Raw genomic sequence first — 15617 nt, forward strand, 5'->3', positions numbered from 1 at the left:
CTGAACATGTTTGCAGTCATGGCCTCTCGCTGGCAGCTGTATTCGCCGGAAGGTGATCGGACATTTGAGGGAAACCTTGATGGCCGTTTGCTCCACGCCATCCTCTCCGTTGAGCGTGGCATTGCCCGATGATGCCGCTACGCTGCTGAAGTTCCTCTTAACTTTAAAGCAGGAGGAGAGAAATACTGTGCGTAAGCATGAACTCTGAGACTGATTGGGACTTTAGGGAGCAAAATGTGACTGTGTTGTTGTTGTGCGAATACCTTTGGTGATGCAGTGCTCTGCAGGCAGAAGCCTCTTCTTCAGTAAGCCCTGGAGGACAGAGCGAACCGAGGGCCTGTGGACCAGCTGCAGCACAAACAAGTGCGACTGCGGGAAGAAACATCACCGTCACTACCACAAACATCCTCCTCAGCTGTATTAGTTTAAGCTTTCTTTCCCGTGCATCCAGGAGAAAAATAGCCCCAACAGATCAATTTTTTATTTTGTTCTAAGCTACTTCTATTTATCTAGCAACTGTGTTTTATGTCAGGATTTGTATAAACCTCTTTATATTAGTTCTAGAGATCTGTGTACTCACACAGCAGCAGGCAGTGACTGTGATCTGGATTGTGTTCCTTCCCGGCTGGCATACGTGTTTCAAGTGCAGGGGTTTGTGGGAGGTCTTATTGTCACCCCGTTCGATGGTGAGCGGTGTGGCGTTGACGCTGACTTGGACCGACGCCGGCCAGTTGGTGTTCATCTGACGGTCTTCATGATGATAGCACTTGAACTGCAGCTCCAGGTCCGATCTGGAGAAAAAATAAGTTCACAGCAGTTAAGCACAGACAAACTTTATTAATGCAGATCCTGTTATAGTATATGTAATAATAAGAGCTCCTTAGGCTGTTCATTCTACAGGATTTGGGCCCTAATGCATGATGCTGCATCCTTTCCAACCTTCTAAACAATTCTAAAACAGACAACCTGCAGTGGAAGGCTATATTTAAGATGATGTGATCTCTCTCAGTTTAGCACCAAAATCCTCATATCAGGACTCTGCGAACATGAGAGTGACTTGGGCTTGAGAGGAGAGTAAAAGGAATTACAATGAAATCACAGAAAATAAATGCACAAATGACCTTCTACAAGTTAGCTGGGAACAGCAGTAGTCTGATTTTTTGAATATCTCCCAGCTGCAGTCGGCATGACTGCACAACCTTTTCAATCTGCTTGACAAAGGTTAAGCTGAACTGAAGAATACCCATTGGTTCTTGACTGCAGGACTCTTATGTGAAGCTTAATTTCCCTCTTGACTGAGAGTCAAATGGTCAGAAAGAAGAAACTGAGAAAATTATTTAAAACTAGGTCTTCATTTCATGCATTCTGTTGGGTGTCATTCACAGATTCCAGTTTTGAATAGATGATTCTATTTGCACTGTTGTCCATGTCAATATTAAGTCCATCACTAACTCTGGATTAGACAAATTGTCTAGATTACAGTGGCCATCAAAAAAACAAACAAACAAAAAAAATGCCAGTGTTGATTTTTATCACTGGAAAAAAGAAAGCTTACCTCCACATGAGCGTCTGGTGTACAGAGGGCCGTAAGTGGAAGACGTGGTTGCTGACAGCCAGGTTATGCTCTAGCCTGAAAGGCTCTAGGACTACCCCATCCCGGACTGGAAACGTCAGACGCAGCTCCTCATTGTGGTTGGCTATATGGGTGGAGAAAAGTGCCAGTCAGACAGTCTTGAACTAAAGTACTAAACCATGTTTCTCTCAACTGGACATTTACCAGTTACTAACCTGGGGGGGGTGGGAGAGCAGTGATATTTGGTTTGATGTCAGGAGGGAAGGGTGGCTTCACATCCTGGTTTGGCGACAGGTATGGAGGGATGTTACTTCCTGGGGTCATTGGAGGGGTGGGGTTGCCTGGCACTGGGGAGTGAGGGTAGTTACCCACTGGTCTGGGCGGCTATAGTGAAGACAATTCATTAGTAAATCATAGTTCATAGGACTGTAAACAATGGAAGTGAGAGTAAAGAAAAGGGTACACAAATGGACTTACCCCATTTATGTTACCCTGGTTGTACTGATATCCACTTCCAGAGAAGTTGTTTGTTTGGCCATTAAAAGGTGGCTCTTGCTGTAATTTTAAAAACAGGTTCAAAATTTTATTCTCCAAATTAAGCACAATTATTTGCACCAAACTGCTGCTTACACCTTGCTAAAATGGTAAATGATTTGGTGGAGTAACAATCACACTGCACCTTATAGTACTGGCCCATGGCACCACTGGGTGGCGGGTATTGGCCCTGCAGCTGCTGCCCTGGCATCCTCTGGCCAGGGTAGTTGGGGGATGGCAGTGGCCTGGAGGCATTGGGGGTGGGGTACTGCCCCTGCTGGTTAGGGAACTGGTTGTTTGGTCCATACTGCTGTCCACCATAGTTTGGCTGTGCATGCAGTGGTGACAAACATATTCAACATACAGCCAAGGAGTTAAATCTTTAAAGTGAAAGTGTCAAATTCATATCCACTAACCTCCCCAGGGTACGGTCTTTTCATGCCCTGCATACCCATGCCCTGAGGCCTGGGTCCTGCATAGCCTTGCTGAGGCATTCTTTGGCCGTGGCCCCCGAAAGGCCCCATGCCTTGGCCCCTGGGCTGGTTCATTCCCATGGGGGGGCCACTCATGTTGGATGCATTCATGCCTGTGCCCATGTTCCCAGGGAGGGACGGAGGGCCGCGGGGTCCAGGCTGGTTCATGAACTGGCTGTTGTACGCCTGGTTTGGTCCCATCTGGAAAGAGGAACTCATCTGGAAGACAAAATGGGTTCAGTCAGTCATCTCTGAGGCAAAGACTAAAATCTTCAAACTAACAAAAGACAAAAATATTCTGAACCCTGAAAAAATATGTCTTGCTTTTGTTATAGCTAAATATGCTAATTAAGCAAATTACTACCCTTAACAATGACTTAGTCTTGTTCAACAATAAGCCTAAATCCACTTCTCTTGACTTCCTGTATTTGTGCTATTGCTACTATTAGGGTAGTGTCGACAGGCAAAATCAATTAGTGTAAAACAGATATGTGACATGTACAAAAATACCACACAGATAAAAAGTCATTTCCTTTATGAACACAGAGGCTATCACACACGGTATCAGTTGTGTGCCTTGTCCTACCGGGTATTGGTTCATGTCCTTGTTCTGGGTTTCTTGCAGGGCAGCTACAGTTGCTGTGGCAGTGGCAGTTGCCGTGGCGGCAGCAGCAGCAACTGCAGCGGCGGCCGCGGCAGCAGCAGGCTGGGTGAAGTCCGATGGAGGACGGGAGTGTGGAGGGATGCCCATTCCACCAGGTCCAGCATTGGGCCCTCCTGGGTAGCTACAACAAGAAGCAACAATAAATAAGAAATGACCTGAGACCACTATGCAGGAAGAGTGCGATAACCACCTTCTTCTTTGGAAGTTATTTTAGTTATTGCAGTAAGCAATACTAAGTCACTGTCCACTTACTTGCCACCAAAGCCTCCTCCCCCAGGGTAGTTGGGTCGTCCGTACATGCCCTGCTGCATGTAGCCCTGGTTGGAGTTGCCTTTGTTGGGGAACTGCTGCTGAGGACCAGGGAACTGAGGCGAGTTCATTCCTGGATTGTTACCAGACATACCCGAGCCCATAGGGTTGCCGCCAGGGTTCATGGGATTGTTGTTGTTTGCCATGGGATTCCCCAACACCTGTTGGACATTGACATACAGAGGCATAACAATAAACAATAAATCAGAATCAGAATACAGGTCTGTGTGACAACTGATTGATCACTGAATAATGGAACTGCAATTAACTTGTGAAAAGATGCCACCAAAAGGCTTTGCAGTAAAGATAGAGGACATCAGGGTGGTGAGACACCAAATTACATCACATGAATATTTAGTATAAGCCACACCCATCAGTGTATGCATTAGGATTCCATTACTTAGCAATCACATATCCTAGAACAATAAAATATGAAAAACACGAAAAATCATATTATCACTCTCTATTCTCACATGACTCTGACCTCTGAAGCCCACTTCTTCAACTGTCTGATGAGAGGCCTTCTACAGCAACATTTGAAAACTACAAAAGTACGATTCCATCAGACGCAGCCCATTCAGACACACTTTTACTTTCTCAGGGCAGGTAGGAGATCTCACCTGGCTCTGTGAGGTGTTGGTCACACCCCAAACGGTGGTCACCACAGACAACGAACCTGGAGGCTGATTGGCGTTCTGTTGCCAGGGAACTGAGTCGTAGGGAAAAGACCCATCTCTGCAGGGGATGGACGAAAACAAATCATGTAGGCAAAACAAAATATGCCCTGTGCCACTGCACAAATATTTGTACAATTCAGTCGTAGTCAAGTATATTTGCATTTGCTGAACGATACAGAAAGACAAAGCTTTTATTACAGGATTATAAAACAGAAGCATGTTCTTTCTCTTGAAATGCACCAACATCGTGTTGTAATTATTAACTACATGTACTAGGGGCTGGGTGGTACTGTTTGTCCCCACTGACTGTGCTACAAGCAGTTAGTCTGGCAGTTTGTCTGGCCACTGATCCATAAGGAACGCCGGGCTTCATGTGGAGAGGAAGGGCTTTCCCCGAGGGTCCGGTCTGTCTTTTCACACACCCAGCACGCACACAAACACACCTCGCACACATGCCAAAAAGCGCAGCAGTGTGAACACTGACCCGTGCGAGAGGCTGGGCTTCATGGAGCTCATGGGGGGCTGCATGGGCACTTTTCCCGGAGGCTCGTTCTGCCTGTTCTTCTGGTGACGGAGAAGGAGGAGGCGTCCCAGCTCCTCGCACCACGAGGACAGGAGAGCTGGGGAGAGAGCAGAGGGAGAGTGCATCAGTGCTGTTGGACTCCTGTGAGAAATAACTGCAGAGGTAACAGCCCTCCAGTGCAAGCGCTGCAAAAACCTGCAAAAACTTATCATGTGAAGACAGGAGGGAGGTGAAACAACAACTCAGGAACAGAAGCTTCTGAGCAAAACTGGACGTAAAGTTGAAAAGCAATGATCTGACTGGCAAAATAGTGCATGAGATAATTGTGCTAAATACCCTGTGACAAGCTGGGGCTCGCTCGTGTAGTGAAAGGCAACTCCAAAGCAGAATATGTGTACAATATATCAGTCCCCATGATTATGCAACAAAAATAAACATCCTATAGGCTAAAAATAAGAAATTCCTCTGCCCTTCACTTAAATTATCTGCTGAATAAAAGGCTGTGTCTTTATATCATTAATTTTTGGTTGGTTAGTTTGATTAAATGAACTGTTTAAGAGTTGTTTCAATTTTTTACTTTAGACAAATAACATTTTTAGTCTGCCGGTTAATGTTTCTTGGACTTTAAGAACTGAATGAAGATTATTTCATGTAATACTTATATCCACTCTCGCAGCATGATATACTTTAGTGGCTTGGTTACCACATTTTCTGTTGTGTTCATCACCTTTCAGTAACTTGCAGAATTATTTACTGGAAAATTATGCTGATTGTGTGTGTGTGTGTGTGTGTGTGTGTGTGTGTGTGTGGGAGGGGGGGGACTGAACTTAACTTACTTCTTACTGAATTTAAAAAAATGAAAATAAAGAAGAATAAATAAAAAATAAATTTGCTTAAACACTTTTATGCCTCTTTACCCTTTGAGCGACTGATTCTTGTTCCTTCTTTTAATCATCATTTGTGCAAATAGAAATTCTTGTTCCATAGGGTTTCAGACCTGCTGGTCGGATCCAATCCATTTACTGTCACTTTAAAACTACTCTTAATAATTGAAGTCCTCACTATCAAAAGGTGTGTGGGTTTGTCCTGTAAAGGCCCTTGAGCCAAAATTATACTACATTAAGCTTAAATACTAAAGCTTAAACTTCACACTGTTTACTGTCACACACTAAAGAAAATCCATATTGCAGTGAGGAACAAAAGGAGGCACCTTTATGCTGCAATATAAAAGATCAGCATCAATCCAGCGTGCCACTGCTGCTCTTGGCCACTAGGGTTCACTCTGGGCCTGCAGATGAACTCCAGCCCTTCCCTTCCCTCCACCTTCCTACCTACCGCTCGGTTAGGTAGCTACCACAGAGCGCATTTGATCGAATCATATGCTTTTCATCTGCAGTGTATGTTTTTGTACTGTGCCAACTACAAAAGACTCACTTTTCCTTTTTCTCTCACTCTCGCTTCCCCCTGCCTCCTTCAAGCCCTCTCCCTCTCTCTTTCTCTCTTTTTTTCTCTGCGGTGTCAGAGGAGAAAAAGGGAATGTGGATTCAATCAAAGAGCAGGGCAGCCACCTCCTCTTATGATTCACAGCACTTCTAGGGCTGAGTGAGGAGTGAGGGAGGGGCAGGGTGGGTGAAACAGAGCGCTCGGTGATTTCAGCTGCGGTTTCGCACAAAAAGCCACGTCAATATGACAGCAGACAGTGCAGGCTGTCCTCGTAGGCAGATCCACCCTGCTGCCACATGCAAGGACGGCCCGTCACGGCACATATTACACGGCAGAGGGAAGAGCGAGAGATAGGAAGAGAGAGACAGAGAGTGATAAAAAAAAAAAAAAAGGTTGAGTGAGTCAGTGAGAGAGGAGACATCAGGCTAATGGGGCTGATGGGAGGAAGGAACAAACAAAAGCTTCTGACTCCCATCACAAACATGGCAACCCAGAGATTTGACCACACATGAGTGCTCGCTAACAGAGCGCAAGCCTTCTGACACATAAGGAATGATACCACACTGGCTCATACTAACACAAACACACACACACAGAGGTGAAATAAATAGGACACGAAATGTCCTCTGAGTGCACCAAATTTCCGAGGACAAAACAGAATTTCAGCATCGGTACACAAACACACACCTTCTCCCTCTCACAGCATCACACCCCCCCGACCAAAAGGCACCTCCTCTCCTTTCATTTGAACACTGAGCACACCAGCCTCGCTCTGTGTAAAGATGAGGGCTGGAATACAAAAGACATGTACAGATGGTGCCAGCAGTCTCCCTGCCTCTCCCTCTCTCCCCCCACCTCCTCCCCACAACCCCTCCCTCCCACTCCTTTAAAAGCAGCATGGGGCTCAGGCACAGAGGCAGCTGGGTTTTTCCTCCTTCCCACCCGCTCATGCTCCCTCTCTTTCTCTCTCTCTCTCTCTCTCTCGCTCGCTCTCGCCCCCCCCCCCTTCCCCGCCTTCCTCCCTCCTGTTCTTGGCAAGGCAGGTGCCAGGAGACAGGCTGTGCTGTTCCTCCAGAGGATTGATCTGACTTTACCACGGCTGCGCTTTGGTTGACAGAAAAGGCCTCTCAGGTGCTCCTCTCCTAGAAACATCACACTCGCAGGTAGAAGCACAGGTTTGTAGGTTAGTTTTAATTAAATACGACTGGGTCCAAGCATGACTAATAGGTTTATGAGTTTCACATCTATGTTAGAACGTCCTGCAGTGTTTTAACAGCCCCCCCCCCCCTTCCTCTCCCCAGACCCCCTTCTGATGGAGAGAGTTTTCAATTCAAGGGCCTGGCGACCAGCCAGCATGTTACAGCTCAATTAGGTCCCATTATTCCCTTCCAACAAGGGGTAACTTGCACTTCTTCTATGTTGATAAACATGTCTCCACAATTTATCTCCTAACTGTGGCACCTGTGAGGCCTCCTGGCTAAGGGGACGATATCTTCGTTTCACGCTGAGGCCGACATCAACAGCCGCAGGACAAAAACAACAACGGCGTTGAGCCGAGCAGAGAAATGACAATACATATCTGAGAGACAGAGGAAGAAAAAGGGAGGGAGGCACCAGCGCTGCCACTTAAGGAGGAATTATTCTGCCCCACCATTAGATAAAGGGCTTATCACAGTGCAAAATTACCACCTCCACTGAGCACCAACCTGTTTTAAGGAGAGGCGCTCTGTCATTGACTCAGAGGATAAACTTCAGGTTTCATATGACAGGAGGAGGAACAGCCAACCCGTTACTCCTCAGTCTCTCCCTCCTCCTCCTCCTCCTCCTTCTTCACCCAAATGTCTCTTAGGACAGTGTGGATGGTGAACACAAAAGGATTACTGTTTCTCTCTTTCCTGTCCTCCCACAGACGGCCCTTCAATAGACTCATCTGTTTCCCTCCCTGAGAAGAGCCAGAACTGGAGATAATCGTCTCAGGTGAAGCTCTTCCAAATCGCAACGCCTGCTTTGGAGTGAATCAAACTGCCGTTTGGTGGTGCAGAGCATCTTTCTGCCCTGTTTACATTGGTCTCCCTGGCGGCGATTGGTGTCTGTCTTCCATAAGGAGAGGAGCCTATTGTGTTTGCCTTGTAGATAGTCCCAATGGCCCGGCCCAGTCTGAGCCGTATTGATATTCTGGTGCTCAGCTGCGCAGCCTGATGGTCAGCCACTGCGAATGGCGGCAAATGCATCTGCTGGGACTAGAGGGGTGGTTCACTGGCTGGGCCCGCAGCTTCCAGCTTCACTCTCTGTCATAAAGCCCGAGGGGGGGGGGGGGCACATGACAAATGACATGGACTGCATCCCTGACAGTTGTTCAATGCTCTTTCCAATGATAATGCTCCCCCACCCCACCTTTCACTACACACACAGACAGCAGGCAGGGAGATAAACTGCACTTATTAAATACCTCGATTCTGTCTCTTTTTGCTCTCCCAAAATGAAAGGGGACCTCTAAATTAAAGGGTCAGTTCACCCAAATCACAAAAAACATATTTTCTCTCTTATCTGTAATGGTGTCTAGCCGTTTTAGTTTGTCCGTGTTGTGGAATATCCATCTCAGGGATTTCTGTCTGTCCTCCAACACATTGGAATAGAATTTTATTTGTGCTGCTCAAAATTGAATTCATTTAAATAAATTGAAAAAAGGTTTGTGTTTTTCCAGAAAAGATTATGATTTACTTTAACGTAAACCTTTTATATGAAAAGTTTTAAATGGAGCTTCCTTTAACAATGTGGTGATGTGCAGTGGTTTTGTGTTGAGGGGTGTGCATAGGTGTGTGCATAGGTGCTGTGGCTATGATATATAGGGATACAGTGGCATATACGTATACTGGATTTAAACTGTGACTGGTCACTTTGGGCTGAAATAGGCCCAGTACTCTTCTCCTTTTCAGTCACGCACATCAAATATAAAATCACCTCCACAGCAAACCCTCTGTCCATGGTGAAACATGGTGTACTTTCCCACCATTACTCCTATCACAAAGTACCTGAAACAATATGTAAACACAGTTACTGTAGCAAATACAGGCTAGTTAATGATATAACTGTCTACTGTTGTGGAGGTGATAAATCAAGAAGTACACGATAGGCATCTACGTTGAGACTCCTGTTATTCCCTTGTGTTAACTATAAATCCATCGTTCTAAAGGAATAGTCCCTATAAATACTGACAACATCTGTGGATGAACCAGTGTGTGTGTGTGGGGGTGGGGGGGTTCAAGAAAGACATTTTTCAACACTTTGAGCACCACCAATAAAATTTCATTCACCTCCACTGTATTGTGGCCGAGGCACAAATCAAATAAATTATTTTTTTGTAACTTGGGTGAGCTGACCCTTTAAAGCTGACGTACAGCAAATGCAACCTAACCATGATGAATAGCGACTAGGTGCTTCGAGAACAACCTGTGGGAATAGCCTTAAAAACATTAAATGAATGGCTACCATTAAAAAGGTCACTTCTCCAAAAATATTTTCCTCCTCTTTTCGCCTCTTTCCTCTGCTCTCCCTCTTTTTTTCTTCCCCTCAGTTTTTACTGGCAGGGGACTGTAGGGGAGGCAGCAGGTAAGGCAGATGCCAAGAGCTCTTATGATCCCCGTTCCACCCCCCGGCGCCCCTGTTCTCCCTCCCACCCTCCCTGCTCTGTATCTAATAGACACCTGCTCCCTTGTCAACTGTGGACTCCCACCTGGCATCGTCCCACATGGCTCAGTCACTAACGTCCACACAAACGTACAGCGCCACATCCTGTCACCACATCACACTTGCATTGTAGGCCTGCATTTCCCCGTTTGCTCGCTCCCATACGCACTGTAACAGCGAAAGTCCAATTTTTCCCTGTAGAAACTGTCAGGAAGAATCATGACCCCCAAACTGCTTGTTTGAAGACACTTAGCCAGAGGGGCTGAGAGGAGAACAAAGACCATGAGCAAACTAACAAGAACGGCTCTAGTGGGCTGCAGTCTTTAGTTTCTGAGGGAGCGCTATTCACTTTCTGTTTCCTCCCTCCCTCCTCTCTCACTCTCTCTGCCCAGAAAGGTTTGAATGGACACAAGCCTCCTGCAGGCCAAAGTCAATTAAAATAAGAGAGAGTCTAGGGAGCCCCAGTATCCCCGGTTACTGAAAGCACCTAAGAGGCCATGCAAAACAGCCACATTTAGTTTTAGCCAAAGAATTCCTCACTTATGTAGGCTTCTCTGAACTGTAAAATACTGGGATTTACATCATAATATCATATAAAGCTATATGAATAACTGGTTGCTATGACATTGTTTACAAAGGCCCAGCTGGTGCCAAACTGTCCTGTCTAAACTACAGGCTGGATTGTAAATCATCTCTCACTCTGCCTCGCGGCTCTCAGACAGTCACTGCCACAGAGCCATGGATGCCCACCTGGCAGCCATCAAACCCCTCTTTGTCTTCACACAGATGCCACAAATTATTCATCGATGCCAATTTGATAATGAAATGGAAGCGACTCGTCCATCATGCAGTCAAGGTATAACAGGTTATGGACCTGCCAACCCCATCCCGACAGGCCAGAGGCGTGCTACTTGTTCATCCGTCGAGGGTTAATTTGGAGGTGTATTTAAACACATGGTACGCATTTTACCTCGCCGGTCACCATGTCAGCTCTCCAACACCTCGGCATGGGTGCAACTGTGAACCAAGTGTTGTAAAACTAAGTCTGTAAACTGGCCTCATTAGCTCATTTACTGAAATTTTAAAGTTGGGTGAGTCATTTCGTGACATATTTCAGGGCGAGTAATGTGTCCAGGAAGCTGATGAAGTGGGAAGGATGTGTGAAGTGGGAACATGTGGATGTCATGGCGGCCATGTGCTATCAAAATCTGACACATTTCCCCTGACGTCCCTTAAATATGTGCAGTTAAGCAGCTATGTCATTGAGTGAAATGCATCTTCAGCTGAAAGACAAAAAAAACCAAAACAAAACAAATAAATCACAATGAAAGTGAGTGTTGCAGTGGAAAAGCAGCTTCATATTGTGGATTGAAAACATTAGTGCTAACAGTTATAAAACAGCCTGTCTGTCTAGTCCAGACAACTACCTCCTGTCTGCACCTCATCTTTGTCTGCTGTTTTCTTTTTTCTTGCATTATTTCCTCTGCTGCTCGCTCTCTCTGGGAAGTCGGTGATGTTGGAGTCTTGTCAATGAGTACTTAGGCCCGTTGCCTCATGGGGAGCCAGACTTGCTGGCTAGGTTTTATGGCCCATTTCAGAGCTGCCCCAGCTTAAATACAGCCTCCTGCTGGCCACATGGCCGCAATGTCGTGCCATGTCCATCCAGCAAGGAGAAGGGGGGTGGGGGTACGGTTGGACTCGTGCCAAAACGGTTTTACTGAGGCCACAAGCATATGTGGCCATGTGGCGGCAAGCAGCACAAGGAGAAAAAGAAAATGCAATGGATTTGGTGTTTCTGGATTGCTGTTTTGACATCCTGCGCTCTCTGTTGCAAAATCAAAAACCTCTAAACACTGAATTTACTGAACGATAGAAAAGCTGTCCCATATTCCTCTTAACTTCCCACTTGTCTGTCATAATAACTTCAGTATTAAAACATCCAGCTAACTTTGTCATGCAAATTTCTATTTATACACACAGAAAAATCCAGGATTTCTGAATAAAAACCAAAAATGTCAAAAGATAAGACATTTATCCTCAAATAAAATCTCTGTTCCCAGATTAGAGATAAAGATAATACTGTATATCTTTAAGGAAATCCACTTGGCACTGACTGAATACCAGCTGGAACAAGATATAATATATGCCACAAGATGGTTTAGTTAGATCACATCACTCTGTCATTTCTTGGTCATGGTTACACAGGAACCAACCTTCGCCTAAGCAGGCCAGTGTTTTAAAAGATAATCTCTCCTGGCGCATGCAACAACATCTCTTCATTAAAAACAAGGCATGCCGTTCAGTGTCCCTGCAAAGCACGAAGGTGGAAATCTATAGCATTTCACCCCCCGGTGAGAATTAATTCCTTGCGCATTAAAGCCAAACATCTCCCTCAATCTCCAATCTGTTACTGTATGTTGCCACAGTAAGCTGATTGAGAGCTAAACTCCCTCCAAACCTACATCTTTATGTATAAATTCAGGGGCTGAACTCTGGCACCACTTTGTCAAAGCGTCTGAGGTCAAGTTTCAGAGCATCCATGTAGCATCCATACAGCAATAATATATATTTAACACCACAGCTAACCATTTTGCAAACCATGCCATTGTGTTTTATATTTCTGATGTATTTTTCCTGCACACATAAAAGTGATGTCAATCATCACAAAGTCAAAGTCACATAATCAATATAATATAATAATCAATGTAAATATATAAAACTTACATAAATATGATTATTAATAATTACTGTTGGATTGCTCAACTCAAGTTTCAAGAGTTTGCTATCTTATTTTCATGCTGTACAGAAATGAGTGGAAACCAATCGTCTTTGTTGGTTAATACTACATGAAGTAAATCTTTTAGCTTGAACAAAATAAATCATAAGATAAAAATCAAATTCAGATTGTCTAAATGATGACCCTTTCACTTGACCACACTGAGGTCCCTGACACCCTGGCGACTGCTCCGTGAGTGTGTTCTTAAACACACACTTCTCCAACCAGATTATCAGATGAGCAGACCTGCAAAGAAGCAGCTTATGGGAGCCAGACTGTTTCCCCGAGCAACAGGCTGCTATTAATGAAGGCCCAGCCTTAAGCCCTTGTCTACAATGATACTAATTAGGCACAGAGCAGATGTGCCCAGACTAGTGCCCACCTCAGGGTGCTGGGCAGGGCCGGTAGTGTCACTGCGGCATACGCTGGTGGCTGATTCACCTGTGACCTTTTCACAGTGGGCCTGGAGTCAAAGCCTCCCTTTAGAAGTACAGTAGAAACAGACATGGGGGGAGCCCGGGTCAGGTCCTGGCACCCCCCTAGGCTCATTAGAGTCATCCATATGTGCAACAGATCAGGATTTGAATAAAAAGCTTCCTCGTGATAAACACTTTATTCACTTCTTTGAGCAAGCCAAGACCGTCCTTATATTGAGAGCTTCTGTGGATACTATGTATAGCCTTAGGCAGATTTCATAAAACAGTATACATTTTGCAGATAATCTGTGTGTTTTCATTTCACATGTCCTCATCTCATTGCTGCGTATTGGATTTCTATTAATGTTTTCATCATTTTCAAATCTCCTTTATACTGTATTTACGTTTTTCACAGTGTAGATGTGTTTACTGCAAATAACAAGCAGTGTGGTATATTCTCAGCTATGCTTGCTGTTCCACTTTCCTTGGAGCGATCATTAAAGTTTGATCACATTATTCTGGCTCTGATGTAAGCTTTGTTAACTCTTACTAACTGCTGTTTCACAGAAATGAAAAGGTGGTAGTGTAATTAACATGCAAATAACCAAGAGGAACAAGGTATAAACTTAAGATTTATAACGCTTTCGATGAACAGCCGAGAACATTGGCGTGAATTATGACCGCAGGCAGGATGATGAAAACAACCTGTGTCACATGCTTCATATTGTAAAACTCAAACAGACAACAACACAACAGCAGCCATGATAAGCTTTTCTAAATGACCAACCCAAAAAAAGCACGTCTGATGTCATTCCACGTACAGTATGTCGACACAGTTCAGTGTGAGGACATAATGTGAGGACTGGTGATGGGGATAGTTGGTTGGATTCAGCCAGTGTTTATGAGTTTCCTGTGCAGCACTTCAACACACAGCAAAGTACCTGAGTCAGACTGACACCTCCTGCAGCAGCTGGTTTCTGTAGGGTTCAAATTTTACATTTTTACTGTACTTCACAAACATTTCTAAGATATTCAGTGAATGACAACAGACATTTGATTAGGAGTTGCTCCCCTGTTCAAACAAACGTATGAGGTGACTGGATGGTTGACAACAATATCAGGCTGTAATTCACAGACGAGGAGAGAAGGACATAACATACTATAACTTGAAATAAACAGAATTATGGTTAAAAAAAAAAAAAAAAAAAAAAAAAAAAGAATGAAAATAATATCCAGTGCAGGCAGTTTAAGGATTGTTGATCAATGCTAATCAAGTACAGTCATTTCCAGCACATTGCGTCATTCCTGCTATGAATACAGTAGCTCTTAATCCAAACAGTAAATAAGGTTTGATCATAGTGCTATGGTGGAGAAATACGTGTAAGTAGGTTTCTCTGAAGGGGGGCTTGTGGGTCATGCCGCAGGAATTAAGTTTGATTGATCACATTTAAATCTCTGCTCTTCACCTATAGAGGTTTAATCTGCAGCTTTAGCATCATCCAATACCGTCGTTGGTAATCAACTTCTAAGTGTCTCAGCAACAGCTTTTGGTTTGTTTCTCTTCACCAGTTACAGAAGCCTCCCTCTAAAAGCATCTCTTCGCTGCTTTCAGACTGTCTGAACACACACACAAGACCATGTAAAGGCCTTTACTCCCTCTCTGCAGTAGGTAACTCACTCTCAGATCAAGTGAGGCGCTTTCCACTGCTCTACGCTCTGACACCTAATCCACAGCCATCACACACAAGACCAAGTGGATGATTACTTTTCACCTGCGGGATTGATCATAAATTAAGATCAAATAACTGAGCTCTGACTGAAGTCTGCTTTCGGTTGCTGTTGTTTGTTCTCTTAAGAACTTACATTTAGAAAAACAAGTAGGCGGAGGTGCTTGTGCCCCCCCTTTGATGTGAGGAGAAAAATCCACCTACAGTTACACCTTGCATTTCGGTGCAATCTTAAAACTCAAATTATCTGAATTTTCGGAGATCACGTCGCACTTCTTGAGGCACACTGGTACAACTACTCTATGGCTGATAAGCACACATTATTTTTCATGGTTCACTGACTGTCCCTGACCCTCCCATTAACAGACTGTATCACATTTTAAGACCATTATCTGTTTTCAGATCTTATTCAGTCAGTAAATATCTATGCAGTGGCTGTATTACTTTGCTAGTTTTCACGTTTTTGTGACTGTCTGCAATCTTAATCACAATTTAAAGTCTGACCCTTGCAAGGTTTCATATCAAATGTAATCAAAATCCTATTTTGAGTTTGGATGAATGATCAAAATATAACAAGAGGTGTAAACAAACAATATGCTGTAGTTACTGAATAAATGGTTGAATGCTCTTTCAAAAAGCCACATGAAAAGATCCTGCATGTTCTGCAAGCACACGAATGGCGTCAACTGCTCCTGTACGCCGAGTGCTGTTATTTTGATTTGGGACTATATTGAGAAAAACTTAAAAGGAAAAAGGTCAGTGCAGTTTTACATGTTGGTGGAAAAATATCATCTCCAATACAGAGAGAACAAGAG

The 15617-nt window shown here is 44.4% G+C and overlaps 1 protein-coding gene across 1 annotated transcript in view; it reads right to left on the minus strand.

Annotated features, from left to right (window-relative positions):
- LOC108899030 (zinc finger MIZ domain-containing protein 1) overlaps positions 1-15617 on the minus strand; it is a 109611-nt gene that overhangs the window by 5789 nt on the left and 88205 nt on the right. Inside the window, exons 6-17 of the mRNA XM_018699251.2 lie at positions 4715-4850; positions 4174-4288; positions 3497-3714; positions 3167-3365; positions 2524-2799; positions 2253-2435; positions 2051-2128; positions 1789-1957; positions 1556-1697; positions 581-791; positions 264-369; positions 1-161 (exon numbers count right to left, since the gene is read on the minus strand). Coding sequence (XP_018554767.2) covers positions 1-161; positions 264-369; positions 581-791; positions 1556-1697; positions 1789-1957; positions 2051-2128; positions 2253-2435; positions 2524-2799; positions 3167-3365; positions 3497-3714; positions 4174-4288; positions 4715-4850 — 1994 coding nt within the window. The remainder of the gene's footprint in view (positions 162-263; positions 370-580; positions 792-1555; positions 1698-1788; positions 1958-2050; positions 2129-2252; positions 2436-2523; positions 2800-3166; positions 3366-3496; positions 3715-4173; positions 4289-4714; positions 4851-15617) is intronic.

This window comes from Lates calcarifer, linkage group LG23 (assembly GCF_001640805.2).
Source record: "Lates calcarifer isolate ASB-BC8 linkage group LG23, TLL_Latcal_v3, whole genome shotgun sequence".
Lineage (NCBI taxonomy): Eukaryota > Metazoa > Chordata > Actinopteri > Centropomidae > Lates > Lates calcarifer.